The sequence below is a fragment of the Lissotriton helveticus genome, chromosome 3_1 (assembly GCF_964261635.1).
Source record: "Lissotriton helveticus chromosome 3_1, aLisHel1.1, whole genome shotgun sequence".
NCBI classification, from domain to species: domain Eukaryota; kingdom Metazoa; phylum Chordata; class Amphibia; order Caudata; family Salamandridae; genus Lissotriton; species Lissotriton helveticus.
This window is the reverse complement of record NC_136061.1, coordinates 2,122,482,689-2,122,506,574: the sequence shown is the minus strand read 5'-3', so window position 1 is coordinate 2,122,506,574 and position 23,886 is coordinate 2,122,482,689. Positions and strand designations below refer to the sequence as shown.

At 44.4% G+C, this 23,886-nt stretch overlaps 1 protein-coding gene across 1 annotated transcript in view; it reads right to left on the bottom strand.

Annotated features, from left to right (window-relative positions):
• The window catches only part of IL16 (interleukin 16), a 534,450-nt gene that overhangs the window by 168,502 nt on the left and 342,062 nt on the right, over positions 1 to 23,886 (bottom strand). The window contains exons 9-11 of the mRNA XM_078683325.1: positions 11,525 to 11,642; positions 10,452 to 10,584; positions 687 to 774 (exon numbers count right to left, since the gene is read on the bottom strand). Coding sequence (XP_078539451.1) covers positions 687 to 774; positions 10,452 to 10,584; positions 11,525 to 11,642 — 339 coding nt within the window. The remainder of the gene's footprint in view (positions 1 to 686; positions 775 to 10,451; positions 10,585 to 11,524; positions 11,643 to 23,886) is intronic.

The following is a 23,886-nucleotide window of genomic DNA, read 5'->3' as shown; positions in this document are numbered from 1 at the left end:
TCTTGAATGCTCAACCTAAAAAGTGAAGCAATCCCAACACAAAATATTAGTACATATGGGCCTCAATGTTTTACTCACTGTCTTACCTGAAGCTGAAACTCGTAATATGTGTTAGGACAGTTATTTCAGTATTATTAATAAACTTCTGCTGTTGAATTTGATGGCATTGGTAAAGTTTTCCCATGCAGTTTCCAGAGCCCAAGACGGAGGGCAATTGAAGGAAATATGATAAGACAGGCAGAAGTGGTCCACAATACAAACTATAGAAGGGAGAAGAAAGTGTGCACAGGCCATGGAATGCACAAAAACAGATACTCCTAGAGTGGTCAACAAAGATCAAGCCAATGCAGGCAGGATGCAAAAGCAGTGTTGACTTCAAACAGAAAAAAGCGGATTAATTATGTGCCATTTGTGATACAATTTGCACCATTTCACAGAAAATTCAGTTAGCAAGTACATGTTTGCAATTAGTGCATTGTTACAATTCAGAAATATCCATCATGCTATTTTTAAACATTCCCAGAATAGCATAAAAAGATGAAGAGAGTACAAATGTCCACAACATTCTGTATGCAAAATACTCACTGTGTATACCGTCCTCACACTTGTACAAATCATGGACTAGTCTTAAGTAAATCACTTACGGGACATGCAATGAATAAGTAAAGTTATTTCTGACAGCTTACCGTCCATGCTCCATTGATGCCGGTCCCTCAAAAGTTTGCTGCTTTCCACAGCGTGGGACACAGCTTCCTTCAGCTGCTTCTCAGAAACCTGGAAATTGAGATTACTAAAGTCAAAAAGAAATCCTCGTAAAAAGAAATAAGTTTCATTTTGCAATGAATGATGGCCGTTATAACCCTTTTCTCATGAACTATTTAGGATATAATTAATCCGATGTATACTATATGTACATATGCATTATAGCAAAAAGGTTTACGTATTCAAGAATATACCAAACATTATTCTAAAGACAAAACCTTCATGTTAGAAATGGGGATTCTGTTTGTCAGAGTATGCACCCTGTACTAAGAAGGAATGACCACTCTAGTCAGGGTAAGCTAGCTGCAGTCTAAAAGATATCCTGTTCTCACCCTCTGGTAGCTTGGTAGAGAGCTGTCAGGCTTATCTAACGTGGCAATGTGTAAAATATTTGTGCAACACACACACACAGTAGCATAATGAAAACACCACAAAATACTTCACCATCGCTTAGAAAAATGGTTATATTTTTATGAGTAAAAACCAGACCAAAATGAAAAAAATCCAATAAGTAGAACTGGAGTTATGAATTTTTAAAGAATTAATCAAAATGTAGAACTTAGAAGCTAATAGCGCTTAGAGGTTAATTGAGGTTGAACTGGACCAGGGTGAATCCAAAGTTCAGGTCGACCACGAAGGAGGGCATGCTGGCCACAGGACTCATGCATGTCCTGCTCAAAAGTAACTCGAATGAAGGAAACATCAAAGACTCGATACATCGGTTCTGATCCGTGCAGTCGATGAAGATTTCGTTGACGAACCCCTTTACAATGCAGGTGATGTGTTGTAGTCGAGCCGGGCTGTCCATCGACATTGAGCTGCACAGTCCATTAAAGCAATGTCATTGATTGGCACCTGCGTCGGTGTCGAAGGCCAATGCATCGATTCCGATCGGCGCTAGGTAATCAGTGCGGCAATTTTGATGGTTCTGTACAGCAGAAGCTCACTTTCAAGGGCTCAAGACTGGATTGGTACCACTTGGGAGGGCAGGGCTCACAGATAGCAACGCCCAGGTGCTTTTGCAGGGTTGAAAGTAGTCTTTGATGGACCTGAGACTTAAGAACAGGGGGCAAGCCAGCAAGCCTTTGGAGTCACTCTGGGTTCAAATGAGATGGGTCCAGTCCTTTGTCCTCAGCAGGGCAGTGATCAGCAGGCAGCAAGGCAGCATAAGAAAGCAGAAAATCAGCTCTTCCAGAGCAGCAGTGGTCAAGCTGAAAAGCAATCTTTGTAGCACAGCAGTCTTTACTCATGCCAGGTTTGGTCACAGGTAGAGTAGTGTACTGTCTTGGTAGAGTCAGAGCCCCAGTACTTAAACCCAGTTGTGCCTTTGAAGTGGGGGTGACTTCAAAGAAGAGTCTTAGAAGTGCACACAGGCCCTTTCTTCCCAACATTGGCTCCAGACTATCAATAGGGGGTAATTAGCCCTTTGTGTGGGAAACAGGACACTGCCTATTCAGGTGTAAGTGTCAGCTCACCCCTCTCTTCCTGCCGAGGAAAAGCAATCAGAATTCAGATGACTTCTCTGTCACACCTACCCTTCCTTTCTGGAACACCACTATTCACCGAGGTACTGGTTTCCTGCGCATAGTTCTGTGTATGTGCAGAATCCCTGCAACAGTAGTCTGCCCAGGCTTTTCTCTGTTGTTTGGCCTTGAGATTTGATTAGGTTTTTGGTGTTTGGGTGTAACCAGGTAATGGGGTACAGATATGGTGCTTGCACAATTAAAGGCACTCGTGTTTTGAAAAATGACAAAAAGATGTTATTAAAGTCACAGAAGAGAGTTCAGTTGTGTTGAGAAAATATTGAAGCAACCACAGAATAGATCCAATGTAGTTTGTTAACAACCTTGTTATTTTTTGCACTGAGGAATGGACTGCCTGGACTGAAGGCTGGTACTGTAATGTCTCTCAAATACATCTTATTGAACTCTCTACTGGACTGGTGGATTTAATACAAAATTGGCAACGATTATGCATCAACCTTAGAGCTTTAAATATTGTGCAAATATTGTGGTAGACTGCCATCCTCTACCCAACATCAAAGAGGTGATTAGTATGTTGGAGGGGGAAGCTGTGTTCTCTTTGCTTGGTTTGCTTTCAGCTTACCACTAAATTGAACTCACTGTAGCCTCTACATCTCTCACCACTCTCATGTTGCATGTTGATGAGAAAATCCTCAACATGCAACTGGCCACCACCTGGAAGACAACAACATCTTGGACCCGTCCCAGTCCGGATTCAGACGCAACCACAGCACCGAAACAGCCCTCATCGCCGCCTCAGACGACATCAGGCGCCAACTAGACAACGGTGAAACATCAGCCCTCATCCTCCTAGACCTGTCAGCTGCCTTCGACACAGTATGCCATCGCATTCTAAAGACACGCCTCCTAGAAGCCGGAATCCGAGAGAAGGCCCTTGACTGGACCACGTCCTTCCTCTCAGGCAGATCCCAGAGAGACTGCCTCCCACCCTTCCGATCCCTCAGCCCGACGCTGTTCAACGTCTACATGGCCCCTCTCGCCCAAGTGGCCCGCCATCACGACCTCAACATCATCTCCTATGTCGACGACACCCAGCTCATCCTCTCCCTCACCAAGGACCCACACACCGCCAAAACCAACCTCCACGAGGGAATAAAGGCTGTTGCAGACTGGATGAGGAGCAGCCGTCTGAAGCTGAAATCGAACAAAACGGAGGTCCTCATCCTAGGACCCACCCCCTCAGTCTGGGACGACTCCTGGTGGCCGACCACGATGGGAACAGCACCAACACCCACCGACCATGCACGCAACCTAGGATTCATCCTCGACTCCTCCCTCTCCATGTCCAAACAGGTCAATGCCGTCTCCTCCTCCTGCTACAACACCCTCCGCATGCTCTGCAGGATCTACAAGTGGATCCTAATCGAAACAAGAAGAACGGTGACACATGCCCTCGTCAGCAGCAGACAGGACTATGGCAACGCACTCTATGCAAGAATCCCAGCCAAACACCTACGACGACTACAATGCATCCAAAACGCCTCCGCCCAACTGATCGTCAATGCCCCCCGCTGCAGCCACATCACCCCCCACCTAAGAAACCTACACTGGCTCCCCATCGACAAGAGGATCACCTTCAAACTCTTCACCCACGCACACAAAGCACTCCACAATACCAGACCAGCTTACCTGAACAGCAGACTCAGCTTCCACACCCCCACCCGCCAGCTCCGCTCCACCAGCCTCGCCCTCGCCCTCGCCGCTGACCCCCGCATCCAACGTGCGACCTCCGGCGGCAGATCCTTCTCCTACCTCGCCGCCAAGACCTGGAACACCCTCCCCACCCACATACGGCAGACCCAAGACCTACTCGCATTCTTAAGACTCCTCAAGACCTGGCCCTTCGAACAGTAGCAGTACCCTCCCTCCCCTCAGCGCCTTGAGACCCTCACGGGTAAGTAGCGCGCTTTACAAGTACTCTGATTGATTGATTGATTACTCATTGATTGATTACTCCTCAGGGTTTATACCAATTCAAGTGGATAGCGTAGAGTTGGAGGCATCTGTTTTCCAGAGAGCGATGTTTCAAATTTCCAGGGCAATTAAATCTTTTCAAATGTTTTCAAGATTACATTTTAATTGTTTAAAAAAATAAGCAAGAACCCTTGGAGCATGTATGACAAGTTTGTGCTGAATTGAGAAGCAGGGTTGAGCTTGAAGGAGGGTAAATGCAAGTTGAGTAAGAGTGAGATCTCTAAATGGTGGGAGTGTTAATTGCTCCAAAAGTATTTGGAAGTGGACTGAGTCCCAAGGGGGCAGCAGGTGTGAGTGGGCGGCTGGCAGTGCAGAATCTTCAGAAAACATGATGATGATTCTTGCTAAATATGCCAAACAGAATTGGAACAAGATAATGGAGGAAATAGGAGTATTACAACAGGAGCTGAGTCAGAATACTAATCAAGAAAAAATCCAACATTTGGAAAAGAAAATGGAGAGCAAATTAAAAGAAATACGAGCAAGCGATCAAAGATCATAAGCCAGTGAAATTCTTGAGATATAAAATTGACTATCAGAGGGGGCATATATATTCTTTTGCACGTGGATTTGACAACATATGTAGACAACAGCTTTACAACAGAGCATCTAACCAAGGTAAAGCTACAATAACGGAGACAAGTTCTGAATTTAGTTCAGAAGTTGAGGCAAATCCAGAAGAGAAGGCGAGGACTTCTGCCAATCACTGAAGAACTCTGTTTTTTTATGGTTAGATCATGCATTAAACACAAGGCCTCACCCTCTGCGAAGAGGAATTTTTATCAAAGGTGGTGACAAAGATAAAGGAGAAGGCATGGAACCAAAGCCAAGCAAGCGCGGCAGCGCAAACAATGAGGATTGACAATGCCCAAACTATAGTCAATCTATTGGATCTAGTACTATCTAGGGAAGAAGAAGAGGTACTCTCCTTAGGATTGTCATACTGTACTCGAACCAACTTTAATTATGGACAAACTCGTATTGACTTTTTTGATTTATGAGAAAGCTAAAACTGAGGACGTTTTTCAGCAAAAAGGACAGAGGAAAAAGCGGCCCTGCTGGTAGGGGAGAAGCATCAGGAACGAATTTAGCAATTACAGACATGGATCTCTTGTATGATTTCGAACAGTTGAAAAGGGATAATAATGGAAGATATTTATTATCCTCTGCCAGGGAAACGCAGTTGCCCTTGGGATGGATATTTATGGAAGTGTTGAGACTCCATTTAAACCAAAATCAGTATTCCTTCCTATTTTACATAAGAACTCTTTGGAAATATATTCAGAACTGGGGATTACCGATTTGAAAGCATTATCAGTAGCATTGAGTGAGGAATTTTTGTCTGCTAATGGGGCTCAGGGGGCCAGATACCAACAATTTGTAAACAAAGTTAAAAACTGTGAGGACATAGTAGTCTCCGACACGCAGACAAATGGGGAAATATTGTTTTATGGCCACTAGACAAATATGTGGCAGAGGCAAAGCACCAACTAAGAGATGTCACCTACATTTGTAAGGTGTCACAATCAAATATGGTTGAAATCAAAGACAAATATTTTGCAGAGTTATCAAAGTGGAGAGGGACAGGCTTGATCATACAAGAAGAGTGTCTTTATTTGAAAGTGGACGCACCGGTAACTCCCATCTTATACCTGATCCCCAAGATACACAAGAGTTATCTAGGTAGACCAATAATGTCTGTTATAGGAAGATTGTTTGAAACCCCTTCCTGATTCATAGATTAATTCCTGCAAAAGCAGGTATGTAATTCTATGTCAGGACACAGAGGTGAGGATGAGGCTATTCTTCCTTCAATTTTAAAAGCAGCCATTAAAAACCAATAACAAACAAAACAAAGACTTCATTTCCAATGAAGCTTTAGAAAAACCATCAAGTTCGTGTTAAAGTCTCTTATCTAGTCAGGCGCCTCCTAGCACAATCCCTGTTGATGACCCCTGCTGAACTTCCGATTTCTTCACTGCTGGCAGCCTGCGTCAGTTAAGTGTACACTTTTCCTCAGTACTGCTGCTTGGGATTGTTTTTTCGCATGTGTTGACTATATACTGTATTGCTTCAAGATTAACACTCGGTTGTCTGTTCACAGAGTTTCTTCTCCTACGCGGCCGCGGGAACACTTTGCCGCTCATACACGGCCGCGATTGATTGCTCAGTGCCGACTTGGATGTGTACAGCGGTCCGCTGGCCGCCAAGGGATGCACCTCCCTCTTTTCATTCAGACGCTTCTCTTTTGCAAGTGCGGGCCAGAGGCCGTGTCAGTTACAGCCATCGCCGAGCACCTCCGTTGGCATCTGCCGTCCACACTGATTGTCCCGGCCAAGACTGGTGCAAAACACGTTTCTGGGGTACGGTATCAGGCTTCCTCAGCCTGAATGTGTGCAGACTGGCTCTTCCTGTTTCCAGCCTGTCTGATATATGGGTGTTTTTTGTCTGCTGGGTCATATAGACCATTACCCACCAGTGTCTACAGGCTCTTGGCCCTCCTTCCCCCCACATAACCTTGAGGACCAGTTCAAGTGGTGTGGGGGAGCTTTAGCCTAACTTAGGAGCAGGTACAGTGGGGCAGGTCTATATTTGTGGGGTTTCTCTAACACAACCATGCCCTCGCCCTTGTTTAGGATTGGTTCCCTCTCAATAGACCTTGACCTTGGCACCCAACCCAACCATATTAACCCTCTTACCTGATGAGTGGCCACCACCTTACATACCCTACTTACCTGATACCTACCTCTAGCCTCAGCTCCTCTGGAATTGCTGGAAGATGGAGTTTTACGACTACTATGAGGAGGAGGAGTCTCAACACTTCCCGCCCACTGACAACTTTTTTGACTCACTGGATGCCTTCATTGTCAGGGTAGTCTCAGAGGAGGTTGCCCCTTTGGAGAAGAGGTTGATGGACCTGACACAGAAGTGCCTCCATACCTCCGCGCGAGGGAAAAGCTTCCGGGGCCTTCGATCCCTAACCCTCTGGAGCTGGCCACCACTCCCCCCTCTGAGAAATTGCACAAATGTCCACGCTCCGAGGGGGTAGACCTAGACCCTTTTGATAGGCTAAAATAGGCATTCTTGGGCACCAAAACTCCTACTATACCAACAGGTTTGGCCCCACCAGACCCCCCCCCACCCTGAGGTGGCCAGGGATCAGCTGCAACCCTCCAACAAATCCCAGGTCAGATCAAATGGTGATTCAGATCATGGCAGGTCTTGGCACCCCTCTCCCTCCCTGCCCCCCTATACCCTCCCCAGGCCACTGACACTCCTGGAGATGCCCACTCGGATCTCCTGGACCCGGAGGAACTCCTACACCCTTGTTCGTCAGAGTGGGTCCCTTGCAAGAAGGTAGCCAAGTATGTGGTGAGTCGGTTGCGAAAAACTTTAGATCAGGAGGTCTGCTCCCGCCTTAGGGCAGAGTGCCCTCGCCCATCCCTCAATGGTAAAGTGGCTGTTACCCCGGAAATCGACGCCAAGATGGCAACTTTCCTTACTAAATATATTACAGATCTGAAAAAGGGCATCAACAGGTCCTGCGAGCATGCCAGGACAAACTGTTGGATATCACAGGACCCTTGGTAAAGATCTTTGATTTGGCGGAGGACGCCAAGACGTCAGGGGCCCTAATCACGCCAGATGCCCTCTCTAGTTGCGCCCAAAGAGCCATCATTTCCTTAGGTAATGCAAATTTTGCCATCTCTACAGAGAGGCGCAGGTCACCTCATCAAGCTGGACCTTAAACTAGGCGAGCTAGCCACCTCAGAAGCAGGTCAAGTGGCTCAGGGTTGGCACTTCAAGGACCTGTTTGTGAAGGAGCTGAGTAAATTTGTCTCTACTTTCAACTCCTTAGACAAAGCCCAATCTACAGTGAAATGCATATTCAATGTGCGGGTTTTCCATGGGGTTGGCCTTGGTAAGGGGCGCTCGGCTGGCCACTCCTCACAGAAAGCCTCCGGCAGAGGCCAACAGTCACAAAGAGGACCGTATCAGGATTCCTCACGCTTTGGAGGTTTCTATCCCAACAGAGATAAACTGATTTTTGTTTTTCCTTTAATATCTCAAAAAATACTGAACAGATTTACACCAAATCACAAAAAAAACTATTTCTGGACCAAATTCGAGCTTCCTGACATATTTGGTGTAATTCCATTCAGCAGATCAGGCTGTAGATGTGTCTAAATTCTCTACGGGAAATAACATTGGAAATGCCCATTTATTAAACCCTCCCACACCCCTTTTTCTCAGCCCCCGCTTGATGAATAACCCCAAGACTTTCCATGCACAACTATACACAGAGGGTTCATTTTTGGGGGAAACTTTGTGAAGGGCCAAAGTTATAATCAAACCAAAAAACACTTTTCCTATGGACACTACTTCCGAACTATAACTACCTACTGGCAACCGCCTGTAGGTTATATCGGCAATGCCAAATCACAGTGTGCTCTTGGCTGCATTGATTTACTTTTCTACCTTCTATTACAATGCATCATTTACTATTTTACTTCTAAGGGCCTGATTCTGATGCGGTTAGGAAGGCCTCCAAACGGCATTTGCTCCTTTCAAATCGGACCGGGAATGTGTCTTTCCAACCTACTCAGAAAGGTTTCCAACTGACCGAGTACAATTTGAGTTAGACGTTAGGAATATCTCAATCCAAACCCAACGGCATTTGGAATGACCAAGCCATACGGAGCAGAATTGTACGTCTCTACGGGCCGCGTTTCCAAACGACCGAGTACGATGCTGGATTTGAACAGCCCTTCTGAATCGTGCAGTCCAACTCAAACCAGCAGTTGGAATCAGACTTTGGGGACCTGCAGTGGGCCCCCCTGCACCTGGAGCCTTACCAATTTGGCCCATGGGGGTACCCATGGGTCTTCCCTTTCCAGCCATGCTCAGTGTGGCAGGCATCAGGGGTGCCCGCCACAGGGTGCCTGATTTTTCCCAGCCACCCCTTTTTTCAATGGGAGCCTATGCATTCGGTCGGGCACAAACGCTCCCACTGAAGTCAATGGGAGTCCAACCAAATCGTATCTGGAAGCATCCGGATACATCATACTCGGTCGGTTGGACTATCTCGATCCGATTCGGTTGGAAACTATTCCCAAACCCATTTGGTTGGGAAGCTTTTCAAACCGCATCAGAATCGGGCCCTAAATATTCAGTTCTTTATGTATTACATACATTGTATGTAAAAGCTTTTTTTTTTTCTCAATAAATCATTTTCTGCTCAAATTTTCGTTAGCTCTTCGTTAGTACGTATGTACAAGCATGACCCTAACATGGCCACCTAATGTTTTCTTTTTTTTCATCTCAGTGAGATCACCTAAGGCTCAGGAAGAGATAACAATGACAATGCAGAGACTTCTATAGTTTTACAGCTCCCACCAACTTCTGCCTATTGACTCTGGAACTATGCTTTATTTATTCCTTACTGTTGGGGACAAGTCTTTTCTCAATACTTTAAACTCCTCGTGGCTTCACTGAAGCTGAGCCTGGTTAATAGTTATAGTTCTTTTTCAGTCACTGGCAAGGAAGCCTTTTTGTATTCTGACTCATAGAAATTAACCTTGGACTACAATGAAGGCTCCTCTCTCATCTGATCTAATTTTCATATAGAAACAATGCAGGAATATATTGATGGCTACCGTGCCTTCATTATAGCCTTGCATTTGTTTCAGACTGTTATGAAGGTTCCCTAGCAATCTAAACTTCCTTTAACCTATAAACAAAAACAGAAAAAAATGACGGCAAGGGGAGTCTTCGACTTAGCGCTGCTTAGGACTTTCACAGGCCTGGCTTCACTATACTAGTGCATAGGCACATTCAAATTTGCATTGTGGTTCCATATGTTTGCACATATTACAATACATTGAGACCTCTTTGCTTTGCCAATGATTGTTTCTGATGGCAGTGCCATCAGCAATATCCCTCAGAGACAGACAACTGCCATTGTAAATGGCGGTGGAAGCCAGATACTCCGTAGGGTAGGCATACCAATGCCAATTTAATTATTTGTTTCCATCTGAAGACAGGAGCAAAAACAACAAAAATGTCCCCCGACATGCTGTGAGTAAATAGCAGTTTGTAAAGACACTTTTTTTATTTTCCAACCAAGCCCAATCTGGTGTCGTCTATAATTAGCTGAAAAGTGTGCCTTACCTGAGGATCAGGATGCCTGCTTATAATGATCTGAACCGGTCCAGGACTGCAGTGACTTAGAATAGCATATACTTCATTGATGGATATATTCAAGGTTGCCGTATCATTAATTTCTATGATTTCATCTCCACACCTATAAAAGTAAACAGCATATATTCAATGTACGAGCTAACATTTCTTTACCATCATCAAACATGTTTTACAGGTTGTATTTAATTTTAGTATCATTGTTATCACTATTATTCTATTTCTGCTGTTATCTTTGAGGCTGAGATAGGGAGACAGAACACCTCTAATGTGGGCATTCTGCGATAAAGGCCGTGAGGATTCCAGTACCGGAACACAGTGGCATTTTCTCTTCTCTTAATTTCATGTAGCCCTTGATACTTTTTTATAGGCCTTGTTTGATGCGCGTTGGAGCCAGGTTGAACTCTGCGGGCTCTATCCATAAAGCATGACATCTGAAAGATGAGATTTACTTCTGCTCCAGCCTTGGATATGCAGCTTTTATTTGGAAGTTACAAACCTTTTTTTAATAGTAATATGTCCCTAACCCTAGACCAGGTGGATGTTGTGCCATGGAGAAACCACATTTTTAGTGTTAGTGTGAATATTTTACATAATTTCTTAATTTTCTTTTCTCCAAACGGATATCTTTTCCACTGTGACAAAATGTCTTCCCTAGTGCACACCAAGTTATGCCTTTGTGTAAATGCAAACATGTTTTTTCAGTCCACCGTAGTTTGCTGCCTCATTGCTTCCTAACTAACCCTTGTGTGCATCTGAATTTCCCATTTAGAAGAAGAATAGACTGTTCTTGTGCTAGTAGATAACACATATGAGTGTAAGAATGTTTGTGAAAATGCCCTATGTTATCAATAATATGCAAACAACAGTTTATAGATGGATAGAGACAGCTATAATGCATGATGAACGCAAGTAAGAATAACATTTACACAAGTATAATGTAAGGAACAAAATAATTGAATTCCGAAAATGATTTTGTAACATAGTGCAACAAATTACAATAGACACTGACCTAACACTACAAGCACCTTTGACAGTGAACATACCTGAGCCTTCCATCAATATGTGACACTGAGCCTGGTGAAAGTGTGTGGATAAATATCCCACAGACACCTGGGCAGTGTGGAACGCTGCATAATCCTATACCAAGACCAACTCCATCCTCTGGAACAACAAATACAACAGTAAGGATACGCGATTCTACATGGGGAATGCATAATTCATGTCATTAGTCCTACATCATACAAAAAAATATAATTTGACATATTTATAACAAAAGTATGTGACTCAATGTGCATATAAATACATACATACATATGTTTACGCTTCCATTCATGGAGCTGAACAAGACATACACCTGACAACTGCGTCAAAGTTGGACATTAGTGATACACCTATGTAATCTTTGGGAACCACTGGTATTGTAGTCTGCCGTACCCTTAGCTGACTTTGTAGAATGACACTGCTCAGAGTCCTGACCTTCCTCCATTATAGCCGGCTCTCTGTGATTTGCTCATGACCCCTTTTCTTTCACTTTGCAGCCTCTCTGGTAACATTAGCTTTACATCTCCCAGTCAATTGTAATAAAAGTGGATTAATAGATGGGGCGGTTGTGAGACCTCACCAAATAATAATGTTAATAATCCATATCTGGTCAAGTTATATTTCTTTAACCTGTTCCGTGCTCGTGAAGGAACCACTCCGTCACAAGCCACGGGCGCGCTCTGCTAGTGACGGAGTGGTTCCGTCACGCCGCGGCCGCCCCGCCCACGCTGCATCAATTCCGCGCCTGCCTGGCTGAATTGAGGAGCGGGCGGGGCCGTGACGGAACCACTCCGTCATTAGCAAAGCGCGCCCGTGGCTCGTGACGCAGTGGTTCCGCCACGAGCATGGCGGCACCGCACGACCCCCCCTCTCCCTCAACGCCGTGACAGAATTACCGCCGCGGCCAAGGGGTTAAATCAAACCATAGCAGAGTTCTGGGTAGGTGCGGTACACAGCAGTCAGGCTTTACTCAAAGGAAAACAAGAGTAAAGCATGTTTCAGTATCAAAATAGGTGGTTCACTGACAGAATATTGAGGTAAAAAATATAGAAGTAAAAAATATAGATGAAAAAATATAGAATGCAAAAACATCGACTCCCTATACTTACACAGGTAAGTACAAAAATATCGGGGGGAAAATATCGATGTAAAAAATGTAGTTGTACAAAATATATATATTTTTCATTTCATTATATATATATATTATATATAAAACATAAAATAATAAATATTAAATATGGTAAATAATAAAATGAATACAAAAATAAAGTAGATTTAATATAAATTTTAACAAATATAACAAATAAACGTAATTAAAAATGTTAAAGACACATACATAATAGTTAATATGTATATTTACTCCAAAACAATTAATAAACTATTTAATTTAATTAATTAATTTATTTTAAAATTATATAAAAAATTACAAATATATATATATATGTAAAATAACATAAAATCTAATAAAATGGAACACATTCGATTATAAATTAAAATATTAAACTATTTAAAAATCTTCAAACAAATTTCACACTCCAGTGTGTGCAACAGTAGATAGAGCTCTTGAGGCGGAAAGCCGAGAGCTAGAGACACTTTTAAAAGACTACTTTTTAAATTTGTACTTGTGATAATCTGTGTTTTTAAACTACTTTTACCTCTTTGCTCCTCTTCGTGATTCGCCTCCCCGCGCGGCCGAGTCAGGCGCTGCAGCGGGTCACAGGAGAATCGCCGTGACCCCCGGGCACCGCCCACTGACCCAGGCCACGCCCCCTTGTTACTTAAGGCGCGCTTTCTGGCCAGCGCTTCGTATTAGATAGAGCTCTTGAGGCGGAAAGCCGAGAGCTAGAGACACTTTTAAAAGACTACTTTTTAAATTTGTACTTGTGATAATCTGTGTTTTTAAACTACTTTTACCTCTTTGCTCCCCTTCGTGATTCGCCTCCCCGCGCAGCCGAGTCAGGCGCTGCAGCGGGTCGCAGGAGAATCGCCGTGACCCCCGGGCACCGCCCACTGACCCAGGCCACGCCCCCTTTGTTACTTAAGGCGCGCTTTCTGGCCAGCGCTTCGTATTAGATAGAGCTCTTGAGGCGGAAAGCCGAGAGCTAGAGACACTTTTAAAAGACTACTTTTTAAATTTGTACTTGTGATAATCTGTGTTTTTAAACTACTTTTACCTCTTTGCTCCCCTTCGTGATTCGCCTCCCCGCGCAGCCGAGTCAGGCGCTGCAGTGGGTCGCAGGAGAATCGCCGTGACCCCCGGGCACCGCCCACTGACCCAGGCCACGCCCCCTTGTTACTTAAGGCACGCTTTCTGGCCAGCGCTTCGTATTAGATAGAGCTCTTGAGGCGGAAAGCCGAGAGCTAGAGACACTTTTAAAAGACTACTTTTTAAATTTGTACTTGTGATAATCTGTGTTTTTAAACTACTTTTACCTCTTTGCTCCCCTTCGTGATTCGCCTCCCCGCGCAGCCGAGTCAGGCGCTGCAGCGGGTCGCAGGAGAATCGCCGTGACCCCCGGGCACCGCCCACTGACCCAGGCCATGCCCCCTTGTTACTTAAGGCGCGCTTTCTGGCCAGCGCTTCGTATTAGATAGAGCTCTTGAGGCGGAAAGCCGAGAGTTAGAGACACTTTTAAAAGACTACTTTTTTAAATTTGTACTTGTGATAATCTGTGTTTTTAAACTACTTTTACCTCTTTGCTCCCCTTCGTGATTCGCCTCCCCGCGCAGCCGAGTCAGGCGCTGCAGCGGGTCGCAGGAGAATCGCCGTGACCCCCGGGCACCGCCCACTGACCCAGGCCACACCCCCCCTTCTCTGATATATAAGAATGTGTTGCTCCCGGAAGCGCAGCGGACGGGCGCAGCGGGCGCGCCGGCGGTGCGCCGAAGGCACGCCAAAGGCAAGCCCGTCTGCGCCCGTCCGCGACCATACGGGACCAGGGGCCACAATCCCTGGTTCCCACATAACCCAGGGCAGGACGTACAGCTCGGCAGCCATTCACAATATAGGAACTACAGCTGCTGTACACTGCACACACATTTACTCACCAGCTGAACTTCCCTCTCGCTGCCTTGGATGCAAACATCCCTTTCACAACACCACATCGCTAGCCGCGACGCAGGAATATTGTATGTATGTGCTAAATTGCCGGTCATTACCGAGGCACAGCACACAAATTGCCCTGCTGCTAGAGGAGGGCAAGCCGGACGCCATCTTTTTGACAGAGAAATGGCTTACATCTCAATCTGAGCCAGACATAGTCTCAGCCTTACCCTCTGGTTTTCAAATCTATAGATTAGACCGGACAGAGGGGAGAGGAGGAGGCCTGGCTATCATACTAAAAGACCAGTATCGCTGCCGCACCACAGCTGAAACTATTCCCGAGTGCGAAAGTTTAGCATTCAGCATAGATTTTACTGCGAACAGCTCCTTCTCCGGCACTCTGATATACCGCCCCCCAGAGCCGGCTAAGTTGTTCCATAGGTCTCTTCCAGACATCATAGCCAAACGAATCATGACCTCCGCTAACTACACGGTCCTAGGAGATCTTAATTTCCATTTCAATTCCCCTACAGATCACACTGCCATGGAACTAACAGATGATCTAGCAGCCTTACAATTAACTCAGCTTGTTACAGCCCCACCTCATGAAAAGGGTAATCTACTTGACCCGATTTTTAGTAACTGCACCGAGCTGGTGGTGGGCCAACCCACTCGCCTTCCATGGTCGGATCATTTCTTAGTCCCGCTTACCTGGCTCACCTGCAAAACCCCCCTGCCTACTCCCCAAGTCATAACGAAGAGGAATTGGGCTAAATTACCCATGGAGTCTTGGATAAGCAACTTAGATTCCACCCGCCCATCTCTCCGCACAGACCCCAACTTGGCAAACAAGAATTATGAGGGTTGGATCACAAACTCACTGGATACGATTCTCCCTTTTCGGACATCTATATCAAAGAGGATGCATAAATCAGCACCCTGGTTCTCAGACAACTTAAGAGGAAAAAAACGCCTCTGTAGGAAACGAGAGAGAGCGTGGCATCTAGATTTCCTACCTGAAAAAAAGTCCCAATATAGAGAGGCAATCAAGGCCTACAGAGATGGGGTCAGGACGGCCCAGGCCACCTACTTTGCGGACAAAATCATGGAAGCCAAATCCAAACCCAAGGAAATCTTTCACCTGGTAAAAGAATGCACTAAAGTGAACACAGCTCCTCCCTTGGCAAAAACGCAAGAACAATGCAATGAGTTAGCGGAATTCTTCCATAATAAAGTTACCCAGATCTACTCTTCCTTCCCGATAGCAGCCACAAATCCAGGAGCAGCCGACCAAACATCTTCAAGTCACCCCCCCCCAGACCAGTCAAATCTTGAACATTTCCCCCCATTAGACCTTGACACCCTTAATCAATTGGCACGCCAAGTCAAATCTGGCTCTCCTCGTGACCCAGCTCCACCGGAGATCCTGCTACAGGCAAGCCAAGCCACCCTGCCCGTAATTCTGGACCTATTAAACTCTTCCATTTCCTACTGTACAGTGCCCACTGTATGGAAGAGAGCCATGGTACGGGCGCTGTTAAAAAAAACCAATCTTGATCCAGAAGATCACTCCAGTTACCGCCCTATCTCACTACTCCCCTGGGTAAGTAAGGTCCTGGAGAAGTATATAAACACCCAGTTAGTTCAATTTCTTGAGAACAACTTGCTATTGGACACGACCCAGACAGGCTTCAGACCTAAGCATGGAACTGAAACCGCCTTGTTAGCGGTTACCGAAGAATCACGCAGGATACTAGATCAAGGAGGATCAGTGGCAGTGATCCTCCTTGACCTAAGTGCAGCCTTTGATACGGTCAGCCATGCCACCTTGCTAAACCGTCTACGTAACATCAGAGTAAAAGGCGATGCACTGAGGTGGCTTGACTCCTTCCTGACCAACAGATCTTTTCAGATCTTTGACGGGGAAATAGTGTCAGCCAGTAAATTACTGAGCTGTGGGGTTCCGCAGGGCTCTTCTTTAAGCCCTGCGTTGTTTAACATATATATGAAACCACTGGCTGGGGTCGTCGAACCGCACGGTGTTAAGATCATATCGTATGCCGACGATACCCAGCTAGTGGTTTCTCTGGCTCAAGAGGGCAACAGGCAATCCTCGGAAGGCCTGTTGAAATGTTTAGAGGATGTCAAGGAGTGGATGACAATCTCCTCTTTAAAACTCAACGGAGATAAAACTGAGCTCATGCTCCTGGGCCCAGTATCACCAGTGCCACTCATCTCCCTATGGCCTCCCTGTCTGGGCACCTCTCCTACCCCTAAGGATAGTGTAAAAAGCCTGGGAGTATGGCTGGACAAAAGTCTCTCTTTCACCACTCAGGCCACTAAGCTATCTGCCACCTGTTTCGGCCTACTTAGAACACTGAGGAAAGTTCTACCCCTTCTGCCAATGGAAGCCAAAAAAGTGGCAGTACAAGGCCTGATTCAGTCCCGGCTAGATTCTAATAACGCCCTATACGTGGGAGCCCCTGAGATGACCTTACGAAAGTTGCAGGTGGTACAGAACTGTGCAGCCCGTACTTTGCTACAGATCCCACGCACTCAGTCAGCCAGATCCGGATTAAAAAGTTTGCATTGGCTGCCAGTTAGGCAGAGAGTGGCATTTAAGGCACTATGCGTTGCCCACCGGGCCTTCTGGAAGACAGGCCCAGCAATCAACGACAACTTAGTCACCCGCTACCACCCAAGTAGAAATCTTCGTTCTATGGAGGCTTTCTTGGCGGTGGTACCTAAAGTTAGGAGAGCCAGGACCGGAGGCAGGATGTTCTCCCTGAACGCCTCGAAGTTGTGGAACTCACTTCCTTTACAACTCCGGTCCAATTCGAACCTGCTCTCCTTCCGCAAACAATTGAAGACCCTTCTGTTTGCAAGGTCCACCGAATTCTAACCTCTTCTGCACTGCCCCGCTCTGTCTATATACTCAGCGCTTGGACGCCCATTGGGCAGCAATCTCGCTATACAAATAAATATACAATACAATACAATACAATACAAAGTGTTGTATAGTGGAGGCGTATAAATTCCATTCCCACTCCAGTGAGTATAACAGTTGGGAAAGTGTTGGGTAGAGGAGGGGTAAAAATGACTATTTCCACTCCAGTGAGTGTAACAGCAGGGAAAATGTTGATAGTGGCAAGATAAAATGCACTACTCCCACGCCAATCACTGTAACAGTATGGAAAGTGTTGGATAGCGGAGTGGTAAAATGTAGTATTCCCACTCCAATGAGTGTAACAGTAAGAAAAGTGTTGGATAGCGGAGGGGTAAAAATTACTATTCCCACTCCAGTCAGTTCAAAATTAAAAACAAACGAAATATTAACAACAAAAATATTTAAAAACAAAATATATAAATATGTTAAAAATATAAATACAAATATATTTAATATTAAAATGTTTGAATTAACAACTAATGATTTATTAATCAAAAATTACTTCCAACCCTTTACCCCTTTAAACCCCACAACCCGCACCTAGAAAAAGACACAATTACCATAATCAATTACCAATTTATTAATTAACATTAATTAACAACTAATAAATATTTAATTACAAATAAATTACTTCTCACCCTTTACCCCTGTAAACCTCACAACCTGCGTCTAAACAAATTACACTATTACCATAGTTAATTACCAATTAATTCATTTACAATAATATTAATAAATACAAAATAATCATGTATTTATTATGATTAAATTACTTCCCACCCTATTCGCCTATAAACCCACAACCTGCTACAGTACTACAAAATGCGAAATGTACTTCAAATAAAATTAATAACTACTAAAAATGTAACACATATATAGAAAAACATAAACAATACTTATACAAACAAATACATCATATACATTTAAAATATAAACTAAAATACATAATACTAAATAAAAAATCGATATTTTCAAAAAAACAACTTTATTTTTGCAAACAATATTAATGACTTCTATATTTTTTAAAACAATATTTTTTACCTTAAATTTTATATTCTTGACCACGATATTCTTGCTGCCAATATTTCTGTGTGACTATATTTCCAACTTGATATTTGTGTAAGTCGACGCTTCCAACTCGATATACTGTCTGATTACCAAAATAGGCAATAGTAAACATGACATAAAAAAAAAACACTCCAGTTTATAAAAAATGAGTATATTTTTATCTTCAAATAGACATAAAAATTACACAAATATGATGAAGGGACCCAAAGTTAGGATTTTTGCAGAATTTTCAGAATCACTGCTCCAAAAAGTGTGGAAAAGTTTTTAAAAGTTTGTAAATAACTGCTTTTCACTGGTAGCGGTAGACCATGAGCCTCACACTTGAGCGTTCATGTCAAAGTTCTAGGCCGAACACTATAAAAGTTGGAGTCATATGCTGGGACTGCGTTGGTCTTGATCAAGATTTTAACTTCGCAGTTAGAAACTTTTCTTGTTGATTTTCTCATCAACTGTAAGGTCAGCAGAGTTCTCTGAGGCTTGAGTCTGGCTTTAAGTTCAAATTTGGAAGACATACAAAATCCAGGGTCTGGTGAAAGCCTTGGTTCTCTGTGATGTTCGAGACAATCCACAAAACCGGCAAGTAGAGGTAGTCTGCAAACCTTGGACTCTGTGCTCTAAAACCATTGTTTTTATCTTTAAATTGGCAAGTTGCAGTTCTATGGCGAGAAAGAGTACACTCAAGCACAAGCCAAGGATCCAGGACCTAAAAGGAACCTTTTGGGGTAGAGAACTCCATCTCTCAGGCTTCTCCAAATAATATATAAATAAAGGGCGAACTAGCCAGCTGAGCTCTTTGCAGGTGCAGGGCTTATTTAGCTTTTGTGTCCCTGATGCTCAACAGGATGCTAGACAACTAGCCCTTGGACTTCACAAGCAGTGTTCTATGGCATGAGTTGGGGTAGGTCCAGCCATTGTGGCTTCTCTTCACGGGTCCAACAGAAGGAGGAGTCCATCTCTTTCTAAAGTGATGTCTTGGCTCGAGAGGCATGGAAGATGCAGTCTTCCTTGGAGCAGCCCTTCTTTTTTTCTGAGATCCATAGGTACAGCAGGTGCATTCCCTCTTCTATTCTTTCCAAGTGCAGTAGTGTTCATAGGCTGATAGCCAGGGTGCCATTTTTATGCCAATTTCGAGTTTATGGGTGGGAAGGGCTCATTAGCCAATGGAGCTTCTATTGCCAAGGCTCAAGTCTGCCCACTTTTAACTAATTTCCAGTGGGGTTGGCAATAAACAATCCCACAGTGTAACGTTCTGCCCAAGAACAAGATGTCAAACTCATCGTACCTTGGACAGAGCCATGGGAACTTTGAGCTGGCCTATGGAGCAATCAGACTGTGCACAACAGGCTTGTCTGAAACGTCAGTGTATTGGTCACATTCTTGGGTGTTTGGAGGCCTGTTTTATTGTCTGGTAGTAGGCCTATTTTCTGTCTCAGTCCGACCCAGATGTGTGTCCAGAATATTTTTTTCAAACTTGGAAGAAATCCCATCCTGTCTACCTGCACAAAGGGAAAGGCAGGCTGCAGGGTGATTCACATTTGCCTGCCAGAGGTGGTAGCCTCTTTGAACCAGGGCCATCTGTGGTCACAGCCCTCTGGCTATCCTACGGGAAGAGATCACACCTTCTCCCGCCAATAGCAATTTTGATTCCCATTCCTGAGAGTGCTTCAGACTTCTTGGCAGGAGGGCAACAGGGTGTCTCATGTGATAATTGCTGAAGTTAATCAGAAATGGATACTTGAACTTTGAAGCTAGCAGGTGGCAACTTTCTAAAGCCACTTTTGCATTAAAAGTGACTTTAAACTGACTTGAGTAATATGTTTGATTAAATGTAACAATTCATTTGATACATTGAAGTACTATATTCGGTGGTCCTAAATGGAAGTTAGCACTTAGCGCATGTACTAGTGAAAGCCCATGTTAGCCAATGAGACTACCGGCCTTTCTGCAGTAAAAACATCAATTTTGAGTTTGCAATGTCATGGCATGTTAGACTTGGCATCCTTGGTGTGATTTCTCCTGATTTTTTTCCTCTACCTCCTGTATTTTAGACCGTATGATGGAATTCGGTTTTCTGGCATAGTTGCTTTAGGCACTTTGCCACTGCTGATCAGTGTCAAAGTTCAGTGCTACCTGTTTAAATTTTAACTATGATTGGTTATCCATAATTGGCATTTTTCATTTGCTGGTAAATCCCTACTAAAGTGCACTAAGTGTGCCAGGGCCTGTAAATCAAATGCTACTAGTGGTCCTGCAGCACTGCTTGTGCCACACAAATGAGTAGCCCTGTAACTCTATCACACACCTACCACTGAAGTGTCTACGTGCACAGTTTTAAACTGTCATATCGACCTGACAAGTACACCCACTTGCCAGGCCCCAACTTTCCCTTTTCTTACATGTAAGGAGCCCCTCATGTAGGCTGAAGGTATGCCGCTGGGCAGGGTGCAGTGTATGTAAAAGGTAGGACATGTGCTAGTGTGTTTTATATGTCTTGATAGTGAAATACTACCAAATTCATTTTTCACTATTGAAAGGCTACCTGTCCCATCGGCTAACATTGGAATTGCTTAGTAACATCTTACAAGTATAACTTTCCATGGAGACAAGATAGAGGAATGGAGTTTAGGCTCTCTGAACTCTGAATTGAATAACCCATCTTTTTAGAGGGATGGTTTTTAAATTGAGTGTTTGAAAATGCCAATTTTAGAAAAAAGGCATTTTCTTGTTTAAACATTCTGTGCCCCTCTGCCGCTTCTATATTGACTATCTGATCTTGGAGTGACAGAAGGTGGAGATGTGCATTCACTGTAGACAGTCAAAATAAGGGGAAGAGGTGTGTCCTGCCTTTCCTGTGTGACTCATAGATGGGCTAAATAGACCTTGGACCTTGGCTGCATTTAGAGTGGTGGTAGCAGTTGTGCCTGCACTTGAATAGTCTGTGTCTCCTTTGCACAATGCAGTCTCCACCTCCTGTGGTCATGCTGCACCAGAGAGGACAGAACTGGTTTGAATTGGGCTCAGAGACCCTTGCCACAAAGACAACAAAGAGAAAATGAGGTATAAGTATTGGACCTTAAACCCCAGAGAATTAGATCACTTCTGGACTCAAGAGAAACCTCTGCCAAGGAGAAGAGCTGGAGAGTTGTAAGCAGGAGTACTGCCCCTTTGCTGTATGTGCTTTGCTGGGTTGGCCTGCAGTTGCTGCTTCTGCCAAGGAAAGGACAACTACTGGTTGAACCTGCTTGAAGAAGAATCTCCAAAGGCCTGTCTTTGCTGGCCTCCTGTTCTGAAGCCTAAGGGCCACAAAGACTTCACCTGCAACTATTGTGTGACGATTTAGATACCGTATATAGGTTTCTCGATTTATGCCCTTATATAGGCACAATTCACATTGCCCTTATTTAGGCATAGAAATCCAACCCTTATTTAGGCATTATCCATGCTAACCAAATACAGGCATGGTCACCTAAGACCGTCCATCCAAGTCACAACGAGTTCTTGTAAAACCAGACTCTTAAGCCTTTAGAACTAATTTATTATGCATGAACATCTTCCTTAGGGGTTCATTCATGCCGTTCCTTTGCCCAACTTTTACGCCAATACCGGCATTCCTTAACACCTTCAAGGTATAAATATACCTTCACTTGCCATGGCAAACCACAGCTCGGCTGCATATTTACACGGCATGGCTCGCCACGGCAAGTTTGGAAGGAAATCGAGTCCCCGCCTGACGCACTGACCAGACACTGTCATCCTCCTAGCAGAGAATCCAGCTCCAGTGTTTCTGACTCCCCTTGCGGAGTGTTAGAGATCGAGACCCGGAAAGAGATTCCAACCTCTCTCATTCTAAGGTATGGAGCAGACTAGAACCTAGGGGGACTCTTGGCAACTCTTGGCAAAACTAAAACTATAGCTAGCTATACTTTAGAAAACAGCACCTACTTATTACCTCATACTACACTTAGGTTAGGTACACTGGGGTAGAACTATTTAGAAGCACCAGATGAGTATTCACATTTTAGTCTGTGTTATTTATGTATGTATTTTTATGAATATTTGTCATAGCTAAAAACCATGCTATTGCAGTATTATTTTATCTTACTGCTAACGCTGTACGTATTATACTTCCCATTCTGTCTTACGATTGTAGCAGCTCATATCTCTTGCACGAGAAATAAGAGTGTTCAATAAAGCCTTTTTTTTTAAAAGCCTGTCTAATTATTTCTGGGTAATTCGGTAGAAACTAAGCATGCACAATTGACTGAGTGAAACTGTTATCTATTGCTTCCACAATTCTAAGAAGGACTGTTCTGATTCTAAGGGGAACAAAGTTGTCATGTTTATGCGGTTGTCAGAGACTAATCCCTTCTTGTTCATTCGAGAAGTTTCTAGTGACCTCTGAGTTAGCTGGCACACACAAGTAATTAAGTTTAATGTACTCAATAGAGACAAACTGACCTCAGTCCTATGTCAAAACTATAGTGTATATTATTCCAATGTGCAGAGCCTATCAGCGATATAGGAACTACAGAACACAACCCACTGACCAGCACCTGGATGCCTCTGTGGATGCCTGTTATTTTAAAAGTGTGTAAAGTAAAACGTATACCCTATGGTGTCTTGGCGCTGCATTCAGACGGGTGCTAATTCCAGTTCTTGGCCCTGAGAATTTTGTGGTTGGAGTTGCAAAGCAAGAAGAACACCTGTGACGCCGTCAGTGATGCTGCCAGGGATGCAGCGACCTGCACAGAGGCCGGGAGCACCGCTTGTGAAATGCACAACGCACCACCCTGCTTGCACTGCAACTCGGACACCCTTCGACCCTTGTCGACGCTTGCAGTTATCGGCCTTCCTGAAGCCAGTGCTCGCACCAACACTGTCACTGCCAGCGCCCGCATCAAGTTAACGTGGAGCTGATAACCAACAAGGTTCACAAACTCTTCAACGCCGCATCGCCTCACTGGACCCGATACCTCACAGACAATGCTGCCTAACTTCCGTGTCCTGGAATCAACGCCTCAACTCCTCGCGGACTGAATGCCTCACCTCCCCATGGCAGAAGGGAACCAGCTTTGCCCCAGCGCCAAAGCCTCACCCCTACGGTGCCATGAATCACCTGTTGACGTCATTTTCCAAGGTACTATTGTTTGGGGGTCTGTGTGACACCTTGCCCGGCACACGCACATCGCGGTCGGCGCCATACTTTGGATTTCTGCCTGTCACAACGTCGTAATAGACCAAGGTGGAGCTATTTTATTTCTACAATTCTATTTTTGCAACAAATGATTTTAAAAGTGATATCTTGTTAG